This window comes from Prinia subflava, chromosome 1, assembly GCF_021018805.1.
Source record: "Prinia subflava isolate CZ2003 ecotype Zambia chromosome 1, Cam_Psub_1.2, whole genome shotgun sequence".
In the NCBI taxonomy this organism is placed as follows: domain Eukaryota; kingdom Metazoa; phylum Chordata; class Aves; order Passeriformes; family Cisticolidae; genus Prinia; species Prinia subflava.
This window is the reverse complement of record NC_086247.1, coordinates 70,851,483-70,876,227: the sequence shown is the minus strand read 5'-3', so window position 1 is coordinate 70,876,227 and position 24,745 is coordinate 70,851,483. Positions and strand designations below refer to the sequence as shown.

The 24,745-nt window shown below is 35.5% G+C and overlaps 1 protein-coding gene across 1 annotated transcript in view; it reads left to right on the top strand.

The window, feature by feature from the left end:
- The window catches only part of ABCA13 (ATP binding cassette subfamily A member 13), a 173,327-nt gene that overhangs the window by 131,069 nt on the left and 17,513 nt on the right, over positions 1 to 24,745 (top strand). The window contains exons 45-51 of the mRNA XM_063399467.1: positions 938 to 1,094; positions 2,033 to 2,286; positions 2,566 to 2,758; positions 4,002 to 4,111; positions 13,973 to 14,123; positions 21,395 to 21,529; positions 23,898 to 24,001. Of these exons, the coding sequence (XP_063255537.1) occupies positions 938 to 1,094; positions 2,033 to 2,286; positions 2,566 to 2,758; positions 4,002 to 4,111; positions 13,973 to 14,123; positions 21,395 to 21,529; positions 23,898 to 24,001 (1,104 nt within the window). The remainder of the gene's footprint in view (positions 1 to 937; positions 1,095 to 2,032; positions 2,287 to 2,565; positions 2,759 to 4,001; positions 4,112 to 13,972; positions 14,124 to 21,394; positions 21,530 to 23,897; positions 24,002 to 24,745) is intronic.

Genomic DNA, 24,745 nt, shown 5'->3' with positions numbered 1-24,745 from the left:
GCATATATACTTACATATACTTATTGTTGTGCAATAATGTGTGCTGATACCTGTGCTCCTGCAGTCTATATACTGCTGCTTTGATTGTAATGTCTTGCATTACGTTGAACGGGAAATAAATTTTCTTTACATGGCATGCATGCTCTGATTGCCTGGGCCTTGTGGTAATCTTTACTAATATCTCTTTATAAATAAAAAAATATGCTTGCTTCATTCTGGATAGGCATCATTTGTCTTGTCATAATGGAGATGCCTTCCTCCTCTCTTTAAAGATTCTCACTGAAGATGTAGCCATGGACATGCTGTCTTATCCTTGTAGTGTTATGCACTCATTTTTGATAGCTATTACTCTACTGACAACCTGCTTAAGGTAATAACATGGTCTGTAGGATTTTTCAATTCTCACATATCATTGGAACAAATGTTAGTTCCAGTTCAAAAATTATTAGTTTTTTTCTTCTTTTTCTTCTCTTTCTTTGCTCACTACCTCCTCCTTATTTTTTTTTTTTCTTTCTGTGGAAGCCTCTCAGAAAAGATAACTGCTCAACATCCATGATTTAAGCTTCAAATATTTGATTTTATTTCTATATCTGTATTAGAGGCTTGCTAAGGTGCATGGGTTTGCAGTCACTCAGATATCAGAATTGCAAGCTTTCTGGAACAGTCAGAGTAAATATCTGCAGCTGATATGTTCAAAAATGGATCCTATCTGCACATAACATGGCAGTAAAATATGTGTACATCTATGGAAGTATAAGCCAACTTTTTCAAGAATATGTATCCCAAAATTGTCCCTTTTTCAATCACTTGTTCCGAAGAGTGGTTAGTCTGTCTTAAAAATAAGGAACAGTAATTATGGTTATTTTCTGACTTTTTTGAGGGTGGTGAGGCAAAACCATAACTTATTTGTAACAGTTTTGTTTCTTTAAACTTTCAGATATGCAACTTTACCTTGGATGTATCTTGCATCCAGATTCTTTTCGAGTTCAGATGTAGCTTTTATTTCTTACATCTCCTTAAATTTTGTGTTTGGCCTCTGTACCATGCTGGTGACTCTCTTGCCTCGCTTGTTAGCTATAATTTCCAAAGTGAAGGTCAGTATAAAAACTTTGTTTTACCTTTTTCATAACTGGGATGTATACACACACATACATGCATATATTTGAAAATGCTCATATGTGTGTTTATATATTTATATAGATAAGATTTTCCCAGAAGAAAAACATACGGGTTTTAAATATTTGTGATTTTTCTGTCCTAGAATATAGTGTATTGACTATTAGTGTATTGAATTTTAACTTGTCTATAACCCAAAAAAGCATGCTGTAATAATGGAAAAACAGTGTTAATTGAAACTTTGACATTTTCTAGACCATTAAGTTGTAATTGGCACATAGTGGGAGCTGTTCTGGTCCATTAAATAGATTATATGCATTGTAAAATGTGTTTGAATAATATTGACATAAGAGATAAGCTGAATATTCCTAGGATCACTAAAGCAGTGTATGAATAGTAATTTATACAGTGAATTCTCACTCCATGTATGTCATTTTAATTAGTCATAATGGTATTTCAACAACTTGATGGAAAGGAGTTCCCGAATTAGTATGACTCCCTATTCATGTACAGGTCAAAAATTTGATGTTTGAAGTCAAATCTGTATTATGTGTCATGAAAGTGTGTAAGAAAATTTGGTATTTGCTCAGGTTTAAGTTGGTGATTTAGATTCAATAGTATTCAAATATCAAAATGTTAAGGAAATAGAAGAATCATGGCTGCATGTGTTTTGATATCTTCTGTGAACTTCAGCTAAGATTAGAATGCCATGGCTATAGAAAGTCTAAAATGCAGTATGATATAAACCCTGTCCCCAAAACAGGTCACAATGTGCACTTTAGAATTCAGTTTACCGTGAGTGAGATTTGAATACAGTATCCAGCTTTGCAAGTGTGCTCATTAGGCTGTTGGAGAAAACTAATTTTTTTTTCCTTTTTTCTTTATTCTCCTCCATCCCTGCCATGTCTTAATACAGAGTTTTCAGAACATCTACAATATCCTCAAATGGGCATTCATCATATTCCCACAATTTTGCCTAGGCCAGGGTTTAATAGAGCTTTCGTACAATCAGATCAAGTTTGACCTGACCAGGAACTTTGGAATAGATTCCTACGTGAGCCCCTTTGAGATGGATTTCCTGGGCTGGATTTTTGTGGAAATGTCCCTTCAGGGAACACTACTACTTCTTTTACGTCTTTTCCTTCATTGGGATCTCCTCTGGAAACCAAGGTGTGTTATCATTTGTATTCTGCCACAGTGGGCATTGAACTAATTTTTGGAGAAAGAAAACAGTGTGTTTCTTTGAACAACTGAAAAGGAATCCTTCTGGTAACATGGTGTACCTGAATTAATGCAAACTACAGAAAAAATACGAGTAGGTGTTTTTCCCTTGAATTCTGAGAGAATTAATCACCAAATGCCAAGGGATTACAGCCAAGAAAATAAATTATGCAGAGAGGAGCAATGACCAATTTGCCATGTATCACTTATTGTCATCCTCTTTTGTAGGAGTCATTGCTCAGTTAACGGCATGGACAGCCCTTCAGAAGATGTTGATGTAGAAATGGAGCGACAGAGACTCTTTGGTGGAAGGACTGGTAATGATGTCCTACTTCTGTACAACCTCAGGAAGTGTTATGGAGCTTTCAGTAAGAAGAACACAGCTGTGGAAAACATAAGCTTGGGCATACCAAGGGGAGAGGTAAAGGGGTCCCTTTTTTCCCCTTTTATAAAGTAACACTTTATTCTGAGCAATTGTTGAGACATACTCAGTGTGTCTACAGAGAAAGGTCTGTAGACAGCAGCAGAAAAATTTCAGTTATAGTAATTTCTGAAAATCAGTAACGGGATAAAAGCAGAAACTCTGGTGGTGCAGCAGAAGCAACTGTTCATTTATTTCATGGTTAAACATTCATCAGTCTTAATTTTTTTTACTTCTAGGTTATCTTTACCAAATTGCTGTAGTATAAGCTAACATAAATAGCAAGTAAGGTAGCATAGCAGTTTAGTGTTCAAAGAGCAAACAGAATACCCAGCTCAATAGCAAACTATGGACTGAATCTTGAATTTGATACCACAACACACTTTTAGTTCCCATGGTGAAATCATCACAAATTAAATATATACAATAAATTTAATGCTGAACACATTTGTGTTTGGGGGCTTTATTCATTATTTCGATGGTTTGGGGAATTACTGATATTAATTTCTAAATTATTGAGAAAGAAAAGAGTTTTCCAGTTTGCTAATATAAAATCGGAGTATCTGAGTAACTTGCACATGGCAGCACAAGTGCAGTGATGTCCTGCTGCTTACTGATCAGCTGTTGGGTAACTGAGGTAACCAGGAGGATGTTATTGTTGATTAAAGCCTATCAACCAATAAGAAAGTTCATGAAAAAAGTATTTCAAAATCATAAAGGGCTATGTGTAGACTTAACATGAATCCTATCCTAGCTTAAACATTAAATCATTGCAGCTAGGGGCCTGAAATAAGAGTTCAAAATGAGTGTGTCTCTTGGATGTTTGGTGTTCACTTGTACAGGGTGAAGCAGCTCATGAGAAGCTTGGAAATATTGACTTGAGAGACTGATATCCAGGGTTTGGAAGCAGGACTTAAAATCCTTCTGTTAAAATGTAGCATTTACTAATAATATGGATAAATAATGAGTTTAATTGCTGGGCAGGGTTTTAAGAGGAGGGCTTGAATCCTAAATAAGTCACTTTTAGTAATTAGGGGGTAATCAGGATACGATATATATGGGTTTTTTTAAACTGATTTTCTGTGGGAAAGGGAATTTGCACACATATCCATATAAAGTTTCTTACAGACATACAATAGGAAATGTAGAAAGGGGAGAAATTTGAAAGTGTAATATTTCTCCTTTTTTAAAAGTATAACATATATATATATATGGGTTTTTTTTTTTTTAATATCTTTGATAGTGTTTTGGACTCCTGGGAACAAATGGAGCTGGGAAAAGCACAACATTTAAGATGCTGACTGGAGATATCATCCCATCTGCAGGACGTGCTGTTATCAGGACTCCTACTGGGTAAATAACACAGGGTTTGATCAGAATAGTGTTAATTGATAATGCACATGATCAAAGACTCAGCACGTCTTCAGTCCTTTATACTGTACTCTAGGGACCTGTTTTGTTCCCTTTTAAATGTATATTGCTTTGTAGCTGTTAAGTCCCTGTGGAAAAGCATTTTAGCATTATTTAATTCTGTTTGACAACTCTGTTAATTGAGAATAAACTTGTCTGGTAGCAGAAGAGAAACTCTAAGAAGACTTAACATACATCTTTTTAAAACTTAAAAAAAAATCTTAACATATTTTAAATATGGACATATATTCCCCTACAAGTCCTGCACTGAAAGTTTTCCAGGCTTAGGCAGATAAGCAGTGTTTCAAGCGGGTAATTTTAAAATATTTTCCTACACTTATGTACTTCAGAGCCACTAATTAATTACTTGACCAATATGTTATGTAATTAGGATAGGAGGTATTGTTGGTGATATTTATCATTCTGATGGAGTGATAAATGAATAATGGACTTCAGGTTAGATGTAACCAATACTTTTCATTTTTCCCAGCAAAATTAGAGGGGAAAGAAAGTTACTTTTTTCAGTCATTAGTAAATACATATATACACATAAAAATGGATTTTGGGATCTCTTCTTTTCCTAGATGATGTACATTTCAAAATATTTTTTGGAAAAGGACAGGTCAAGAGTTTAATTAAGAATTTTTTGAAGGAAGAATTTTTGAATTTTCAAAATGGCAAATTAAATTTCTTTGGCTTAGAAATCAAGTGCTTTCCTTACTTCTTTACAAAGATAATTATGATCAGATTTAACTTCAAAGAATAGGTAGCTGCAGTCTTGGAAAACTGCAAAATTCAGTTTTCTGGAAAATTTGCACTTTTGAAATGGACAATTTCACCACTATCAATATAATTTTACTTTAGTGTGTTTTTTCATTAAGCATAGCAAGTCATAAAAAATGTTGATCATAAAGCAGAAATGATTTAAAAAAACAAGCAGATTTTGGTGAAGTTATTGTTAAGACGAGAAGGTGTGAGTGAGATTTTAAAATGGTTGGTGAGAATTTTAAGATGGTTGTTTTCATTTATAATTTTTCAGACATTTTAATTTTTATAATTTTCTTTCTTAAACAGAATAAAAAAAATTTCAGACATTAAGCAAAATGAAAAAAGAAGTTATTTATAACTAGGTAAAAATCAGCATTTGTCATTTTTTGGAACTGATGGATGGCTTTGTACCAGGATATGATGAAAGTCAGAAGTTTATAGCATGAGTCTGAAGAGGATTTGAGATTTGGAGAAATAAAATTATCTGTAGTATCTTTTTTTATATAAAATAATGCCATCAGGGCATCAGGGTATTTAAGCTCCCATGTTTTGTTTAGGTTCTGAGCAGTATTTTGCTGTAGATTTTAATGGGACTTGCCTTGGGTTCCACTTGTTTATTCCATTATTCATGGATCCCTGTGCAATGTGGTTTCCAGGTCTGTATTTGGGCAAATAATTTGATCTGGTCTGACTGTTCCAAAATGTTAACATCTACTTGAAAGCAAATATAAATTTATAAGAATACAATTCATTATTTTATATACTGACACAATATGTTTGCTGACTACCATACATTTTTTTAGAACTCCGTAAGATAATTTAAAAAAAAATATTACAAAACAGTTCAACAATGCCTGGATTCCTTTTTGTCAGATGTGTTGTTTTATCTATGGTTAAACAGATAAAAATGTTTCTGAGGTCAGTTTTATGTGCTACTGACTTTTGACAGTAGGCTAAATGCTGTCCCTGGACATTTTGTGTGTCACTTTCATTTCCCATACTGTGTTTTATAAATCCAACATGAAAGTATATATTAAGATGCAATATTGTTTACCATATACTAAAACATAGGTAATGAAATTTGACACATGTAGGAGGCTTGAGAGAAAGCCTTAGACAACTGAATTTCAGTGTACAAAATACCCTTGACAACATTAATTATCACCTTGTATTATGATGATGTCAGTCGAGTTTATGGATTTTTTTGTGTTTACGGTTTATGAAGTGAGTGTAAATCCCATATTCCCAAGTTTTCAAAACTTAAGGCTAATTCAAGAAGGCAGCCTTCAGTAAGAGCTGCCATCATACAGTAGCTAAACTTAGAGAAACAAACAATTTGAGGCTGTGAGAAGAAATTTATGTCCCTCCTGACTTTGTTCCTTGATTCATACCTTGGAAACTGCTGTTGAGCAGATCATGGTGCATTGAGCACTGAAAATCACCAAGGCAAGTTTGCTGGCTCCTCCAGAAGTGAGATGGTAACCCCAACAGGTCTGGAGAACCATTCCTTAGCAGCTAAGGATAACTAAAATTACCAGTGGCAGGGAATTTTAGGTGGATTGATTTGTGTTTATGACTCAGATAAATGAAGGAAGGGGGATATTATGGTAAGAAGACTTATCCTTTTCTCACTCTGGTACTGTACTCAGAAGCCTGGTGTTCCTGGCACAGAGACTGCAATCAGCAGAAAAAACCTGCTGCTGATCACAGCTGCAGAACACTTCTTGGTCAGCACTAGATTTTTTTTTTGTTTAAAATTTGTTTAAAAACATCATGAAGGAGATTCCATAAAAACATTACCCCTGATACCTATTCCTGATGAATAGTGCAGCTTGGATGTAAATCCCACCTCTTTAGGGTTTGAGTGGAAAAACCATGTCTTTTGTCCTCTGTCACCGTGAAAGGACCAGATACTGTAGTCTGACTGATCCTTTACAGAATCATAAAATGGTTTGGGTTGGAAAAGACCTTTAAGGTCATGTAGTTCCAACCCCCCTATGTGGGTGGGGACACTTTCCACTAGACCAGCTTAATCAAAGCTACATCTAACCTTGAACACTTCCAGGGATATGGCATCCACAGTTTCTCAGGGCAACCTGTTCCTGTGACTCTCCACCCTCACAGTAAAGAATGTCTTCCTAATGTCTAATCTAACCCTGCCTGGATGATGTATTCTTCAAGATCAAATAAGTAAATATGATAGTATGTAAAATTACTATTATAAACATTGGAGAACCTAAGTAATTTTATTCCATACAGAAAATCCTTAATTCATAACGGTTTCCATTTCCTTGAATAACTACGCTTGAAAGTTTCTGGTTTAAAAAACAAATTTAAAAACAAAGAAATCAATCAAAAACCCTGAAAAAAATCCATGCATATGTTTTCCTGATTGATATTGAATATAAAATGAAGTCAGGAGTGTCCTTTTGAGGCAGGTGGGCTGATAATGGCCTTGAATTTTATTGGACAGCTGTTGCACCTTGGAACAACATGAATTCTAGAAATGGAAGATGGGATTTTTCAAAGGTGTAAGTTGAATGCCTAGTAGAATTTTTGAAAGGTCAACCTAAACCATCTTAGAAGTGCTGGAGGTTATAGAGAAACAGCCTCACACACAAATAATCAACTTGTATTCAAGGAACTGCTGCTTTAATGTCAAAGAAATTTAAAGGATATACCTCTGAGAAGAAACTTCCTTTTCAACAGGGCATAAGAGCAGATTCACAATGTCTTCAAGTACTTTAAAAAGGTTTGTTTGCCTCTAGGTTGATTGTTTGCTGAATGTTTAAGACTAAAAAAAAAACCAAAAAACAAACCAACAAAAAAACCCCTTAAGACTCTGAGAGAGATCTGTGTCTGTTTTCATAACAAAAGCTAATAAAATCCATAGAAGCTAGGTACTATGTATGTTAGTTTTCAGTATCACTGGGATTCATAAGTCAGGGTGTCATTAAGTGGGAATGTTTGTTAAATACTGGAGCTGACTTCATCTTTTCTGCAAATTGTTTTTTCCTGACCTTCTTTGGTGGGAGATGATTTTTGGGAAGGGAAGCCTTCTGATCTGTTTTAACTGGGGTTTTCTCTTTTTGATACACTACAAATTAAGTAGATATTTTAAATGCACTATGTTCCTGAACTTTGTATCCTACAATTTGTGTGACCAATGCACATTTATAGTATACAAGCTGAGCAGTCTACAAAAACTTAGGATTTTAAGATTTTCATTACCTTCTGCAGAAAATGTTTTAGGCAACTTACATAATCTTTGCAGGCCCATTCTAGTTATTACTGTTACATGATTAAACGAGTCCAGTCAGAGAAATAATAGGAGTCACACGAACCACAGCTAATCTTGTGAAGATAATGTCTTTCACAGGGGATCTTACTTTTTCACTGTTTTGTGTACCTCATTATATTGCTATTATCAGTGACATATCTGTGCAAATGAAACAGAGAAGTAATTAGCTTCTGGGGAGCGTGTCTCCATATTAGGGATATTTGCCATCCCAATACTGAAGAGTGCCAAAGGAACAAGCAGCATAGAAACAGTTACTTCAGAAGACTTGGAAACAAGATAGTGATAGCAAAGTACCAGCAGTACCCTTAATAATGGGGAGAAATATCAAAAACAAAAAGGGTAATTGCTAGAAAGTAGCTTATTTTAATAACATTTGTTTACTTGTATTCAGAAAGTATGGTTTTATAAGGCATCATGAGACCGAGAGGCTTTTAAAGAGTTGCAAAGCTTAAATATGTTTAATAATTAACTGCATGGCCTGCTTGGCAATTAGAAGAGTTCTTTGTGTTCTCTGTAGCACAGCTGTTGTTCTACAGGAGTAAAAATGGACTAAAATTATCTCATGCTTGGCTCTACTGCCATAACTAGTTTGCCACCAATGTGGGAGCTGTCTAAATGAAAGGTAGTGTATGAAACTGTAAACATTTTTGTAGTTACTTTTTCTGTCAAAAAGCTTGAAGAGGTAAGGTCTGCATTAAATATGTACAAAGAAAAGCTGACACTTAACAAAGTGGTATAACAAAGGAGAACAAAGTGAGTCTTCATAGTCTTTGAATGTCTGCTGGGCTAATGTATCAGCAGATAGTGTACATCTGTTCCATTTTTTGCTTGTGTGTACTTTGGCCAAGCTTTGTTTTCTTCCCCTTTCTATACTCGTGTTTAAATCCTCTTTAGTGACTCTGTCATAAAACCTCTCTCAAGTGAGGAGAGCTAAACACAGCTTTTAAGAGAAAATGTCAAAATCCTTTTAAGCGTCATGGTAAGGTCAATGTAAAATAATGAATAATGTGACTGATGGTTGTTTGCCTTTTTGGTGCCCTCTATTCTGCAGTCTTTTGTACTTTGCTGGGTAGAGATGACTTTAAGTTCATACTTGGAGTGTAGTGGGATGCATATACAAAAAAATAGATAAACCAGGTGACATCTTGTTCATAAATTGCCCCATCAAGGACTGAAGCATTTGGCAGTCTTCCTTGTGTAATTAATTTATCTCCCATGAATTTCCATCTTCCTTCTGCACAGAGATCCTCCATGACAGCAATTCCCCATCCTATTTGAATTAAGTTTCAGTTGTCTCAGCTGTTGGATTACAAAGTCATAAGACCAAAGAACTACTCTACAAAGAGGGAAAAGTAAAATATTTCTTTATAGCTAGAACTTCAGCTCTTTTGATAGGTATGATATTCAGCCTGATAAATAATTAAAAATGTAGTTCAAATAGCTTAACTTGAAAGGAAGAATAAATTTACATCAATATAATGGCTGAAATGGCTGTTTTTACACTGTATATCAGTATAATTAGTCTAATTATACTGAAGCTATAGTTACATTAATTACATTTTAACCTTGATTTTTTTTGTAATGGTAATTGAGCATTAGTATGCACTGAATTGAATGTGCAGTTATGAAGACAATGAAATGTCTAAGTACTTTTGTAATTTGTAAATTTATATTTCATTTTGACTAATTAATGGAATTTATCTCTCTGCAGAAGCAGATATATATATGTCTGGTATTGTAAGTACCATATATATCACTGCACTTAGAAAAAGCATATAAAAGTGAAACAAAGTGCACAGTGGAGCCAAAAGCAAAACAGTTTTTTCCAAAATTAGCAGTAAAATTGATATCAGGAGTACTAAGTTGTCTCTGGAAACCCAACACTGAGGTTTACCTTTGAATGCCAGCCCACAACCGCCTATAAGCAATGTTGGTGGTAACCACTGTAACAAAGAAGATCCAAATCTAGTTCTGCAATAGCCACTCTGGCCTTCTGGAAACTGCAGGTCCAGTTTACACAGGAGAAGGAAACAGGTTTTGTCCAAGATCATGTTCCCTCATCCCAGTGGTTATGTTGCTTTTCAGTGTCAGCAAAGGCTTTCTGACCGGAGTGCCCCCTGCCAGCCCCATATAACCTGAGATCAGATTGCAGGGCTTTCTTTAAGCACTCAGAATAAATAGATTAATGTTAAAAGCCTTGAAATGGTCAGTGGAGGAACAACTTTGAATAGAAAAATTTTCTATACTCTGATTTTAGTTTATGATTCCAGTATCTTGAAAGTTTAGCAAGTTACTTTCCTCAATAGTACAAAACTATGAAATGAGCACTCCATAGTGAGGAAAGTCTTATTGAGTCCTGCATGTTTTCTCAGGATGTCTTGCACCAAAATATCATGATTCTCACCAAAGTACTTAGACAGGAATAGAATAGAAAATCTTCCATACTTCAAGTGCAATAGACTCCACTATTTTTTTTGAGGATGCCAGATGTTCTGTTGACCATTTCTAAAGGAGTTCTAGAAATGCAATTCGGCAGTTTTAAGACTATATTTAAAATATAAAGATTTCTGGAAATATTCTGGTGATGTCATTTGTTGCAGCTGTTCACTCTAAAGGAGAACTTAACTAACAAGGGGAAGTATTGACTGGGCATAAAGATGTAGTCTAAAAATGAACGAGAAAATTTTTTGTTTCTTGATCAGATGATATAATCAAAAATTACTAACAAAATTTAAAGATAACAAGTACACTGTGTTATTATAAAGATACAGAAAGTTGTATATTAGTGTAAAAGCCTGCTTTCCTCCCTATAGTTTTTAGATATTACACAAGATGTCATTGTGTCCACTGTACTATGGACAAAAGCCTGAGAGCTTTTTTCCTCCTGTATTTCTTGTTTTTAATGTGAGTAAAAAATTCTGGCATTTTGATAATAATTGGGCAGAAACCAAACAGCTGTTTTTCTCTAGCTTGAGAAAAAAAGAATCAGCATTTTGCTGCATGCTAATCTATATTTCAGAAAATGTTAAAAAACATATTTCTAATTTGATTCTTATAATAGCATATATGATGATGTTTGATAAGGAAGAAGAGGATTAAAATAATTTTAATGAATTGAATCAAAAATTAAAAAAAGAAAAGGGGAAAGTATTTACAGTATATAATTTATTGAGAAGATTTTCTGGTATCATGCCATCACTACTTTAAATGTTCCTTTAATTTAGACCCATAAAAACTAAATCTGAGAGATTAACTGAATTTCAAGGAAAATCAATTTCTGAGGATGGGAGTTTGTTTTCTGTTATAAAATACAAAAAAGTATACAAATAAAATAAATGTTGTATAATTAAAAATAATAATGTGTTTTTCTTAGTCTATTTTTTTTTAATATTGTTTATATCTTCAGAAAATGCTTAGGACTTGGCTAAACAAAACTGAATGATAATACCAGAATTTTGGTTTGGAAATCTACTCTGATGTTGATGAGGGAAGAAGAGGCTGTATACTGCACATTTAAAAAAATGATTAAAAGATAAGAATCTTAATTTTTTTTTTTTTTTGGTCTTCTGGTTGGATACTTTTTGATTTGACAGATAGAGAGATGAGGGGGAGGAGAGAGGTGGAAAGGTCCGTGAGTTCTTTAGTAAATACAGTAGAATCTCTGAGTTAATGGGAAGTCTTGAAATGTTCAGGGTCAGCACTAATGGATAAAGTTGCAAGATAAGGGACCAAACTGAGTAAGAATGTTGCATTCTCACTTTGCCCTCACTTTATGAAAGCTGAAGGTCAGCGGGTGAGATACTGTTCACCTAAAGCTGGGTGCTTTACATAGGAAGAGCACTAGAACCCTGTGTGTACAATTAGCACTGAGGGCACTTTTTATTGCCCAATGCAAACCGAGTAAGGATGCTCTAATCTAGTTCTAGCTAAAGAACATGAGATGCATTTGTTCTTTTGCAGCTGTCCATATTTAACGTTTTGTTCTTCTTTGTAGTGGCCTGTTGCAGACAAGATGTTTTTGTCCAGCTACAGGGTTCATATGAGTAAATGTCCCTGAAACTACCCCTAAGTGTGATTTGTTCTTTTCTGACTGAACTTGGCATATTAGCAAAAGCCCAGTCTCTTTTTTTCTCAAAAGACAGCAGCTGCACCAACAGAAAACCTTGTGTGTGAATCTTCCTAGCAAAACAAGCCTCAGATACATCTCTCTATGTTTGACAGCATCCAGATAACATTTCACTGTGAACAGTACTTTGCTATGTTGGAATTAATTAAATAAGGAATCCACTGCTTCTGACTGGTTGTACAAAAAGATCAGCATCATTGAATCCATACCTTATCGTAAACATGACTACAGAAAAAGGGCTTAATTTGCCATAGGCATGGCTGGAAACTGCGACAGTAAAAATTATGTGTGTATATATATATATATATATACACTTCATTGAAAACGTCCTGTAAGTCGATATAAATTAATGAGGAACACTTCTGTTATCCTCTTTCCCCTATTGCCCTTCCACCTTTTGCTAATCCATTGTTTAGAGAGGTGTCTACAGGCAGATAACTTCTGTAGCACCATCTAAACCAACACAGATACCATGATTTTGTATCTTTGCCATTAACAGCAAAGGCCCATTCTAATAAGTCCGCAGAAAGTTTGTCATAATCATATTAATTTATCTTTTGAAAGCATTAAAATATATTTTCATGCTGTGGTTCATTATGTAAAAGAGAGATTTTTTTTTCTGCCTAGACTCCTGAATCTTGTTAGCAGGAGATACATATTTATATATTCACTAGTGCTGGTATTTGTAGATCCTGCAGTTAATGCATTTACTTTGTGTCTAAATGATTAATCATATATTTAGTTCTTTTAATGAGAAATGTAGAGAACCACTAAGAGGAAAAACATTCTGTTAGAATCTTTTGAAAACCTTTTTTCTTTGAAAGCTCAGATTTTTTATTATTGAGTATCTTCATTTTGACAGGTCTTTCTGTACATGTAAATCAGCATCATTGAGTGTTGAATTAGATGTTGGAATAAATAGGATAGATTCAGTGTCATTATGGGTAATGAGACACCCTTGCAATCAAGCTTGTTTCTTAGCAATGAATGTAATTTCAAGTAATGCTGTAGAGCTACAAAGTGAAGGCCAAAGTCTCTTAAATCAGGATAACTGTATACTTTTTTCCTGTATTTAAAGTTACTAGGCTTTAATATACTGTGTTTTACTCATGTTTAGAGAATGCATGCATGCATACATGTGGTCACAGACACACAAAGATTACACAGCAACATTCCCCTCTCTCCAGTCATTCCTCTTCAATATTCAATGTGATTGATGTGGGTATAATATTGTACATAGTATACTATCCCATATGTCCAACGTATCATTTGAAATTTGTCTCCTCAGAGCAGGTACTGCCAAAAAGATAAGAGAGGTAAAAGTGGTGAGCATTAATTTTCATGGATGTCTCTTCTTCATGTGTTGGTCTGTTGACCTTGACACACAGGCTGTCACAACAGTGACATGCTGGTAGGTGTGCTAACCCAAAAGGGACACAAAGGGTGCCTTGTGTGTGGGTGGTGCTGCACTAAGTAACCATGGCAAAGATACTCAAACTCCTTTAGCAGCAGAATTGAGGTTATGTGTGTTTGTCTTGTATCCCAAGAGTGGAACCCGGGACACTGGGGTTTGTTAAGCAGCACTGAAATCTTCTTTTTGTTTAAACAGATCTGAAATGGATATACTCTCTGCTAGCTCTGAAGGTATTCTTATTGGATATTGTCCACAGCAAGATGCCTTGGATGAACTTTTAACGGGTTGGGAGCATCTTTATTATTACTGCACACTGCGTGGAATTCCAAAGCAGGATATCCATAAGGTAACTACCCAAAACAGATTTGCAGAGGGAGCTATTGCCAGGCTGGACTACAGGGTTTATAGAACAATTGTACCTTTCTAACATGAAAAACTATCTAATATTTCATCTTAGCATCTTTAGCAGTAAGATTTTTTATTACCACATTTTTATTTAAATAACTTGGATTTTTTCTGTCTGTTATGCCTGTTCAAAACACAATAATATCACTGCAGATAGTAAAATAACATTATTGCAAATGAAATCTCAGGTACAAAAACCCTAAAAGAAATGAAATTTATGAATGGTTCGATGCCTTCACTATCACATCTAAAGAATTCTGAGAGAACACCACACTTTGAGTCTTGTCTCTCTGAAAAACTCTGATCTTCAGAGATACGACTTAACTTTGAAGGAACTAAAAATTGTTGTTGCACTGGGATAGGAGCTGTCAGCACTCTGCTGTCTTAAAATTCACAAGATGGGAGCAGTCTCTTAAATGCTCCAGCTGCCACACAAAGCTTGGGGTTGTCCAAGGAGAACAGGCCAAAGAAAATGCTTTGAGAGCTTGCTAGCATAGAAGCTGAGAATATCTAGGAATATCACTGGAAGCTCTTGGATTTACAGACACAGGTGTAGCAGTGCTGATCAGCAGACAGCTCTTTTTTTCTGTAATGAGGCTACCAGTCAACTAATGCCAGAAATTAAGTACAAAATGGATACAATGTAAAATATGGGAAGGTGGGGGGGAGGGGAGGATTTTCTCTATCAGCAGATGCAAGTTTGCAATATGACCTGACTTGGGCTAGTCAGTCTTTTCTGCATAATTGCATCTCTATGAAAATGAGAAAACTGTAGTGTGATATGAAATTTGTATCTGTCAATTCCTGCTGTATAAATTGGTCTGAAGTAGTAGCTATTCCTTTAGCACTGCCCTCCTAACATCCAGAATACTGCCTGTTGTTTTCCTTTCATTTTTCCAGAAGCAAAACTGCATGAACTGAATTTTTTTTTTTTTTTCCTACTACCCAGCATTTTTCTGGCTGTTGCCTTGGGGTCTAATAAGTGGTTTGCAACCAGTTCCTTGACTGTATGTGAGAGGGCTGATTTCTGGTTCTCTGCAGCCTGTTTTCTTTTCCTCAGCAGACAGGTGCCATTTGAGAAAAAAATACTGATTCCTATGAGGGACATTGACTATTCATCAGGACAGGCAATATTTTAAAATTTTGCTGTCTTAAGCTGATCATTTGGGTATATTTGGATGAAAGCCTGGGGGAAAAATATTATTCCTGCAAGTCTTTTCCCCTTGTCTTGGGCAGTATCCCTTGTCCAGGACAAAGCCTGGACTTTCACCTGGTTTAACAACATGTTACTTGCAGACTGCTCAGAAATTATAATACAGTCTTTTATTTGATTGCTTACCTTTCATAACTTATTTGTGTTAATTTTTACTTCAGACTACTAGCAGAGTACTGAAAACTTGCATATATTTCCCTCTATCCAAAAGAAATGCATTAAGGGATGGTTTTTATTGCACTCAAGCCCTCAACTGTAATTACCTGTTTTCTCCATGAAGTGACAGGTCTTCCATAGCGGCTAGGAAAGAGTTCCTCAAGTGGTATGGTATGTCACATGTCCCTCTTCAAAGGGATGAAAATCATTCATTTAGATACGAGTTGTGTTACAGTGTGCACTGAGAGAAGACAAACGTTAACATTCCTGGGCCTCAGATGATCTAGGTGTAGGCTTAGACTATTCTGTATAGTCAGCCTTCCGTGCCTTAGCATCACATTTGTGAAAGAGAGATAATTCTTCCTTTCTGTTGTCTTAATTTTTTGTCTGCATAGATTGCAGAGCAGACTTTGTTGCCATATGCTTGCGATCAAGGCATCAAAGCACTCCTGCAAATAATATTTAGCTGCTCTGATTTGCTTCCATCAAAAACTGAAATGCAGCTATCTCAGAGGAAAACAAATGTTTTTGTCAGCGCGCCCTTCTGACTGTGTGGCACTGCTGTCAAGCACTCAGCAGCTGCTCTGCTTCAACTCAGAAATGGCTGGTGCCTGGAGAAAGTGAGCATTCTATCTGCCTATAAAGAAAATAAGGCTTTGGAATGCTTTAGAGGAGCAGCTGTATGGAAACATAAGCTATTATTTTCTCATCATTCCCTCCTGCCTATGATACAGCACTCCAAGCCTGCCTCTGAATATTTACCAGTGACTAATTACACTAATATGCACAGACACATATATTCTAGAGAGTACATTGCTTTGATAAGGAAAGAAACATAAATTCTCTTTGTTTTTTAAGAAATTGGTGAGCAGGCAGGTGAGTTACAGATTGTGTTGCTGCTGAAGTTGTCTATTGAAGCACTAACTTCAAGGACCAAATCCTTTGCTAGACAGATTTATCAGCAGCAGGAGTTAAGTGCCTGACATAAAGTTGAGTGCACTTAATGTTCCAAAACAGTAATTAAATGAATGGGAAAGGAGGAGAAAAATGGGTCATTTACTATCAATGTTAAGCTTCGCATGTAATGTGAAGTTTTGTTATACTTCACAAATCTGCTCTGAAATTTTTTGTTCAAAATTGGAAAAATTAGAGTAAAGATTTTAGGTTATCTAGAAGGATAGTGATTAAGCATAGTACTTTTAAAATTTTTATTTCTTTAAATATCAGCTTCCTAGATCTCAATTTGTTCCAAAATACAGCACTCAGCTTGTTAAAAAATTAAAATTATCAGCACAGCATCAAATGGCATCCCTCATTACCTTTAAAACTTCTGTTGCAAATCTCAAAAGAAGCTTTATCAGGTATTCTGAGGTAACTTTTTGGAATGTCAGTATGGTTTCTCTTTTCATTAACACTCCGGGGAGATTTTACACTGATTCTAGAATCTCAATGATTTCCTAACATGCTATACTCTACATGAGCTGGAAATGAGAATCTGTAATTTCATTCATTCTTTGTATGTTCACTTTTTTTTGGACCCCAAGCAGAATTAGTGTGTATAGTTTTATGAGATTTGGGGGTAAAAAATATCATTTCTCAGAAACCTGACCATGCATGTACACTTTCCAAATGTAAAAAATCTAACAATTCTGAGTTAACTTGAAAGTCAAATAAATACTGTTTTGTATTTTGGAATTGATGAATGATTCCTATTTAGGATGTTCAAACTACACTGTATCCACTGACTCAGAACCTGACACTTTGAATTACTGCTTTCGACATATAAAGTTATTTTTCATATTACATTTTTCAAGTTGCAAGAAGATATGCATTTTATTTATTGTGTCAGCAATGATGAAAACTAATACACTGATGAATACAGCCTTTCAAGTCAAGATAGAAACACTATGATGTTTCTAGTCTTTGAATAGATTGAGTCTTCACTAATTCCAAGTTTTTCTGGAGGTCACACAGACAGAAAGTCCTTAACACCACTCAATTTTTTTCTTGAATATTACAGGTCATTTTAAAGGCAGTGGAAAGCCATAGGCCTTAGTGGTTACACAATTACTGCTTTTCAATGGAATTTTAGTTACATGGTGGATGGAGGAGACCATGCCTATTTTGACCTTTACTCCCACAAATATCGGCATGTGTGCAAAAAGTTGAGTTATCTTATAGGTCTTTAGGACCTCCACAAAGTATTGGGGGATTTTGTTTAGATGGTACAGATTGAAGGGCTCATTCCAATGCGTTTTCTAAAGCTAAGTGGACTAGCCAAAGTGAATTTTGGGGAAAATCTTTGGCTAAGTATATTACAATTGATGAGGAAAAGAAGTAAAAATTTAAGAAATATTGGAAAATAGAGAAATATCTAGCTGATAGATGTGAAGTCTGTTACAAATTTTACTGCTGATGTGGGGAGGAAGGAAAAAGTTTAAATATAAATTTACAGGGGTTTTTAATGCCATGAATCGGCATTAAAAATTTTCGTGGTTCAAGTGTGCTTACAATGTATATATTTGCATATAACTGTAGCTTTTGATTTTGCCTCAATGTTAAGAGCTTGCTAAATAAATCGGTGTATTTCCTCACTCTTTGCTGCTGAAGGTCATTGAAACGTTATTCAAATAGAGCATCATGGTGAATATGACAAGGAGGGAGAGAAGGTGCTTTTGTACTTATCTCACATTCACTACAGGAAGGAAGAATTAGAACTGTAATTCTCTGGCATAAATATATATATCTGAAGGTTGATCACATGCTCAATTCTGACTTCCATTTAAAGTAGTTTAAGAGGGATTTTTGTATTTATTTTACAGTCTACTGTGATGCAAACCACTGGCTATATGGGCAAATGAAGTTACAATGGAGATATTTAGGCTCCTCTACAAAATAGCTAATATGTAATATATACTTAATATGTAATATTTCTAATTTCATTCAAATTACTGTTTTATAGTTGCTTAGGTATTATTGATGGAACTGAAACATTACTGGAAATCTTATAATATGCATTAAAGAAAAAAGTCTGGGGTCATCTCTTCAAAGAAGATTGAGCTCTATATTCTTATATTTGCTGAACCATAGTCTGCAGTGCTCTTTTGAAATTTAAGAGTTGAGGGGGTTATCAGGAATAGGAGACACTTTCAGGAACAGCTTGGAAATATTCAGGAATGAGAAAGTTGGCCCTTCCTTCTATCTTTATGTTGCTGATGTCATTCAGCTCCAATTCAGTTCTATTTGATATGTTTTGCACCAAAGGAGCATATCTAGGTATCAGGCCAGATTGTGTTATACACTGTGATGATCTGCACGGTTTATCTTGGAAGCTCTCCACATTTAAAGCAGCAGCAAAGTGGGTACTATGAAATGATTCCCACCCCTCTCTTTTTACCTATTTAGCTTTTAAACCTTGTCTTGAAAAATTTCTGTGGCAGGGTGCTTGCCAGGCTTTACCTCCTTTTGTGAAACAGGAGATTTTGCAGTCATGCTGAATGCTTGAGCACACACCAGACAGAGGAGAATTCCATGTGAGGAATTACAAATCTTGCAAAGTTAATTCTTTTTGATGTTGCTCCCTACAAGGAGCTTTTTTCATGTTTATACCTGACATGATTGAGTCTCCTTGGGGGCTACTGACTACAAGAAGACCATCTAACTTGAATGGTTACTTTTGTCTCTCTCTGGACCTTCTAAATTCTTCCCCACAGAGAATTCATTGTCTCTTTCAAAAAAGGCATTTTGCTGACTTTAGATGATATTTCAAAGCAGTCTTAGAAAGAGTGGTTCTAGTCATAGCTACAGGATAATTTTGACTACATTTCAGCTGTGATGCATATTCCTCTCTTGATTATTTTTTAGTAACTCTTGAAGCTTATTGTAGTTTAAAATGTATATTTGGTGTAAACATGGAATTGCATATTTTTTCACTTTCTGATCTTAATTCTTATGAGCTTTTCTGTGTACTTTGTGTGATTGTTGGTGAATATGTAGGAGGATAATCCTTCAATCACTAACAGTCATGCATTCCATGGTAGCAGTCGAGTCACTTTTGTAGACAAGATAAGCTGTCTACCATATTCTTTAGAAGACTTGACTTTGTGTGTTGGTTTTGTGTATAATGAGACCTATATTTGGAAGTGAAAAAACCCACATATCAAAACAAAGCTTCACTATCTTACCTTAGAATATAGCTTAGGTGCTTAACCATTTTTAAAGCCACATCTATAATCTCTAATTGGAAGTAAATTATTGTGAATTAACTTTGATATAGCAGAAGGCTTGAACTTTTCAGTATAATATTACCTGTGGCTAGTTCAACAGTTGTTATGACTTAAAAAAAATAAAACAAAAACAAACCCTCTCTGCATCTAATGTAGACAGCAATATTTCCGAAATGTGGCTTTTGTATGAGAACACGCACTGCTGTCAGGTTAAATATACATCCAGGTACCCCAAACACAGTGACTATGGATACCAGTCCAAGGATCCTCACAAGAATACTATAGATTCTCACCCCTGCACTGTTGTTTCTTCTTACAGACAACTTATTCTCAGAGATGTCTTCTATAAGTATCACTTGAAAAATCTTGCTAAAAGGGTCTTGAATATCTTGATAATTTCCAAAGGTGTTTGCATAGTACTTTCCCATAGAAAGTATTATTATGCTTGTGGCAGTTTGTCTATGATGAATAGTAAATATTAATTCACAATATTGTTTACTGAATTTTTTTTCACTTGGACTTTCCAATTAGTTGGAGATTGTCCATCTGATATGACTAAGCCTTCAAGTCCCTCCTTGCTTTTTGCTGAAGGTGGTATAGAGGAAGCAAAGAGAATGAACCATATGGCTGGGGGTGCTCTGGCAGTTAAGGCTGGGCAATAAGAGCACCATGCAACTCCTGTTTTACAAGAAGCTTCCAGCTGTCCTACATGCAGGTAGAAGAGCTCACTTGCTTTGTTACAGAGTTGATCACTCCTGATGACACAGCCCCTCAGAAGTCTACACCAAACACCTCCTGCTTGGCAGGGTGCATTTGGCAGCAGCAAGTAGGAAAGTTGCTGCTGTGTCCCTCATGGTTTAGAGAGATATTTCCTTGGACAGTCTAGCAGTAGTAGCTGATACAGATGGATTAAGATTATTGCTACATTTAATATTCTCTAGCACCAGTATTTTAGGGAGCCTTGTATGTCAGGACTCTCTCTGACAGGGTAAAGAAGAAAGGCTGTAGGGGACAGCATGAGCCTTGTCTCCAGCTGTGCTCACATGCCTTCCCAGCTTGCTCAGAACATACATTCTTGTTAAAGCAATTAAAACCAATCCAGCTAGGATCATTTTACCCCTCTTAGTCATTACAAAATTTATATTAATTGAAATTCTGTTACATTTTGGCTTAAAGAAACTCTAAATCCACAACCGTGACTTGCTTTTCTGACATTTTCATCGTTTTTTTTGTAGCTGATGGAGAATTTCTTTTTCGCTTGAATTTTCAGTTGCTCAGGTATTTGATCAAATAAATAGTGGAGAATAAGTTGAAATGAGAGACACTTCAGATCATTTACCCATGGACACAACCCAGATACAAATGACTGTGCTGAGCAGTGACAAAGACAGATTTCTATATGAGAAAATCCATATCATTTTTGAAGAGTGAAGAGGCCCCATAGCAGCTTTTTGTCTGTGCTTAAGACTCAAAAGTAAAAATATGCAGCAAGTGTGGGTAAATAAGGAAACAACATGTACATTTTCTTAACATGCATGACCAGAATGTTCTTTAACCTATGCACAAACACTACCTAATCTGGCTCATCTTTTTGTCCTTCAAATTTGCAAACCACAGGTTGCAGAGGACCTTGTTAACCGGTTGCACCTCAACGCCCATGCTGACAAACTGGTAAGGACCTACAGTGCTGGCACAAAAAGGAAGCTCTCTACTGCTGTGGCTTTAGTTGGTAAACCCCAAATACTTCTGCTGGTGAGTAAAAGTAATATTGTGCTTATGAAAAATAGGCTACATTGAATTTTGTTGTCTTTTATGTTGCTCTGAAGAAAATCAGGTAGTTTCCTGATCAGTCAGGGAGTAGTTGATATACAGATGTACAAGTGTCTTCTTTGTGCTGCTATATGAATTACTTTAATTTTATTCTCCAGTGCTCACAAAAATAGAAAGTGAAATTGGTTTTTTTTCCTATTTTTTTCTTCCTTGGAGCAATTGGGTGAGCAGAAAAAAAAGCCCTCAACACAAATACAATTGTAGTATTCCGTGGTCCAAATACATGTTTAATTGACCCATGTTCTTTCAGGATACTCCTAATTCTTGCTTGGTTGTATTTATTTCATAAATCTGGCTAGTTCTTACTTGTTGCATTCACAAGTCACACAGTCAAAGAATATTTAAGAATTATATTATTTGAATTACTTATCCCAGGTTGTTTTAGTTCTTGCATACTGCTGCCCATTTAGGCCTGACACCAGCCACTCCAGTGTAAACAATATCTTGTGTATTGAAGAGCAGGGAGCTACAAAGCTTTGAGAACTGCATCAGTATGACACTGCACTCTCTTTCATACCATTGCCTATTGTTTCACTGGAGAATAGTGAACATTGCTTTCTTAAAACTTGGCTGGGAAGAATTCAACAGTGCAATAAACCTTTCAAAACAGTCAGGGGTAGGAAAGCTGCTCCTCAGAGTTGAGGGGGAAACCAAGGCATCCAGGTAGAGACTGCAGGCTAAGTTGAGCCAGCTAAAATCGATGTTCTCTTGGGTTCATGTTTCAGAAGATTAGACACATTTTGCTGCCTCTTAACTGCTTTCCATGGCTTCACTTCTAAAAGAAGACATTTTATTTACATTTTATGCTTTAACTGACCCTGGTCCAGCTATTAAAAGGAGGAGATTATCTTAAATCAGTGTTTTTTCCTGATCTTAGGAAATGCTTCAACTGATTTTGAATGTCTTTATGACAGTGTACCACTGCAAGTACCCATTTCAGCCAATTTCTTGCTGCAGGGCACAGACTGTTGAATATAGAATGAAAAGAGGAAAAAAAGATATATAAATATGTCAAATTCTTTAAAGCATTTGTTGTCTTTAGGAAGCTAGCAGACTTTAAAGGAGTTTTTCAGTATTTTAAAAGGATTTTTTTTATTATTATTTTGTCTGAAAGCAAAGACACCAATATAAACTACTGAATCTGTTTCTAAATTGCATCCAGGATCATAGCTATTAATTTGAGTAGTATTGTGGGCTCTTTATGCTTATTGCTTTTTATGTTTTTGTTGTTAGCAATCCACAGATAATGGGAGACAGAACTGAATTTTTTAACCTCTGACATCGGTAGTGAAGCACTAAAATTAGCTTCAAACTGGGTGTTTTGTGTGCTTTGTTTCTTGAAAACTTTGCTTCCAGGTTTCAGCTGGGATTTCTTGCACAAAATACTTAGGCCAAAGCCATATCTGTCCAACAGATGCTGATACTCCCAGTGGAATTCCACTGGATAAAAGGCAACTGGAAGAGTTTCCTTCTTCCTAGTTTTGTAGTAACAGAGACTGGATTTGTCAATCAAATATAATTCCTTTTGTTTCCATGAGTGGATGAAGTAAAAATTTGATTTAGTGAGGAAAGGAGGAATAGATAAGAAGGGGAAATGTAGATTTTGTAGCAGGACGTCTTTCTCCATAAAAGCCATCTGAGTGGGAAACGGGTCTGCCAGTTGGTTTACACTCAGTTAATGTTATTTAATCCCATGAATTCTCTCCACTGTGGGTGAAAATTCCTCTAAAAGGGCTGTAGGAGTAACTGGTATAGGATGTCAAATCCAAACATCCAACACCTGGATACAGGATGGGCAGTGCAGCCACCTGGGAGCTATAGGACTTCTCAATTTTTTTTGTGTTCATGGCAGATGTGTATGCAGATCAGAAATTGTCACCAAACCCTTCCAGAAACTGAGAAAAACCACTTGCAAGTGTCTGTTATCAAAAAGAGTATATGTATATAAGCAAACAGATATAATAAATACTTTTATATAATACTTACACATATATGATATATAAAATTTATATATAATATAAGCACTTATAAATACAAATAGATTACATTTAAATATTGTTTATGTATGTATACTTATTTATTAAAATGTGCTTTCCACAAATTTAGACATTAAACTGTATGTGTTAAAGCAAAACATTGATCAGGTTGTCACTTAAGTGACCCTCTGAAAATGTGACATTTAAAGAGACAAATATATTATTTTACTGTGAATTGTGTTGATTCTTCATGCTGGGCAGAACTTGCGGTATTCTTTTTCCATGCTGCTGTGTCATTTTCATTTTTCCTGTAGGATGAGCCCAGCTCTGGGATGGATCCCTGCTCTAAACGTTACCTTTGGAAAGCAATCCTGAAGGAAGTTCAGGATGGCTGTGCAGCTGTGCTGACGTCCCACAGGTAAGACCCTTATCCCAGCAGCCAGCTATTCCTGTGCTGCAGAGGAGTGTGTTCTGAAGACATGCTCACTTTGCTGTAAAACACAGATTAAGTCTTGAAATTTTATGGAAATTCCTTCCTATCCATGAAAAGGGAACCTATTCAAATCCCAAATATTTTTTAATATTTAATTTTTAAAGAATAGGGTGTTGTTCAAGGGGCTGCAGCCACAGCAAAGATGGTGTAATTGATTCTTCTTTTTCCATGCTATTTTATGAGTGTTGCAGTGTCTCTTCTTTCTTGGAACATTAGGTTACTTTTTTATATCTGGCTACCTTAAAAATCCTTACAAAGAGAGGTGTGAGTGAAAAACCTTCTGATTTTATTAAGCTTCTGCTTTGCATCAGTGTCTGAAGAGAGCAAAAGCCATGGCATCCTGAAGATGGATGTATCAGCTGTTCTGTTATGCATTACTGGAAATGGTAGGAGAGACCCCATCCTCTTAGAAGAGTCCATCTGCATTAAATATCTTGTCAGTTCTCTGATATGTTCACTGGTATATTGGTTTAATGGAGGAAACATCAATACTGTTTTGTAACATCTATAGTGAAATGAAATACATTAAATGTTCCCTTAGGTAATATATATATGGTATTTATAATTATATATAAAATATCTTTAAATAAAATCATGTCCAGAGAAGACAAAATTCAAAAATCAAAATAGCAATGAAACATTTGGCTAAATGAGATTTGAAGTATAGAT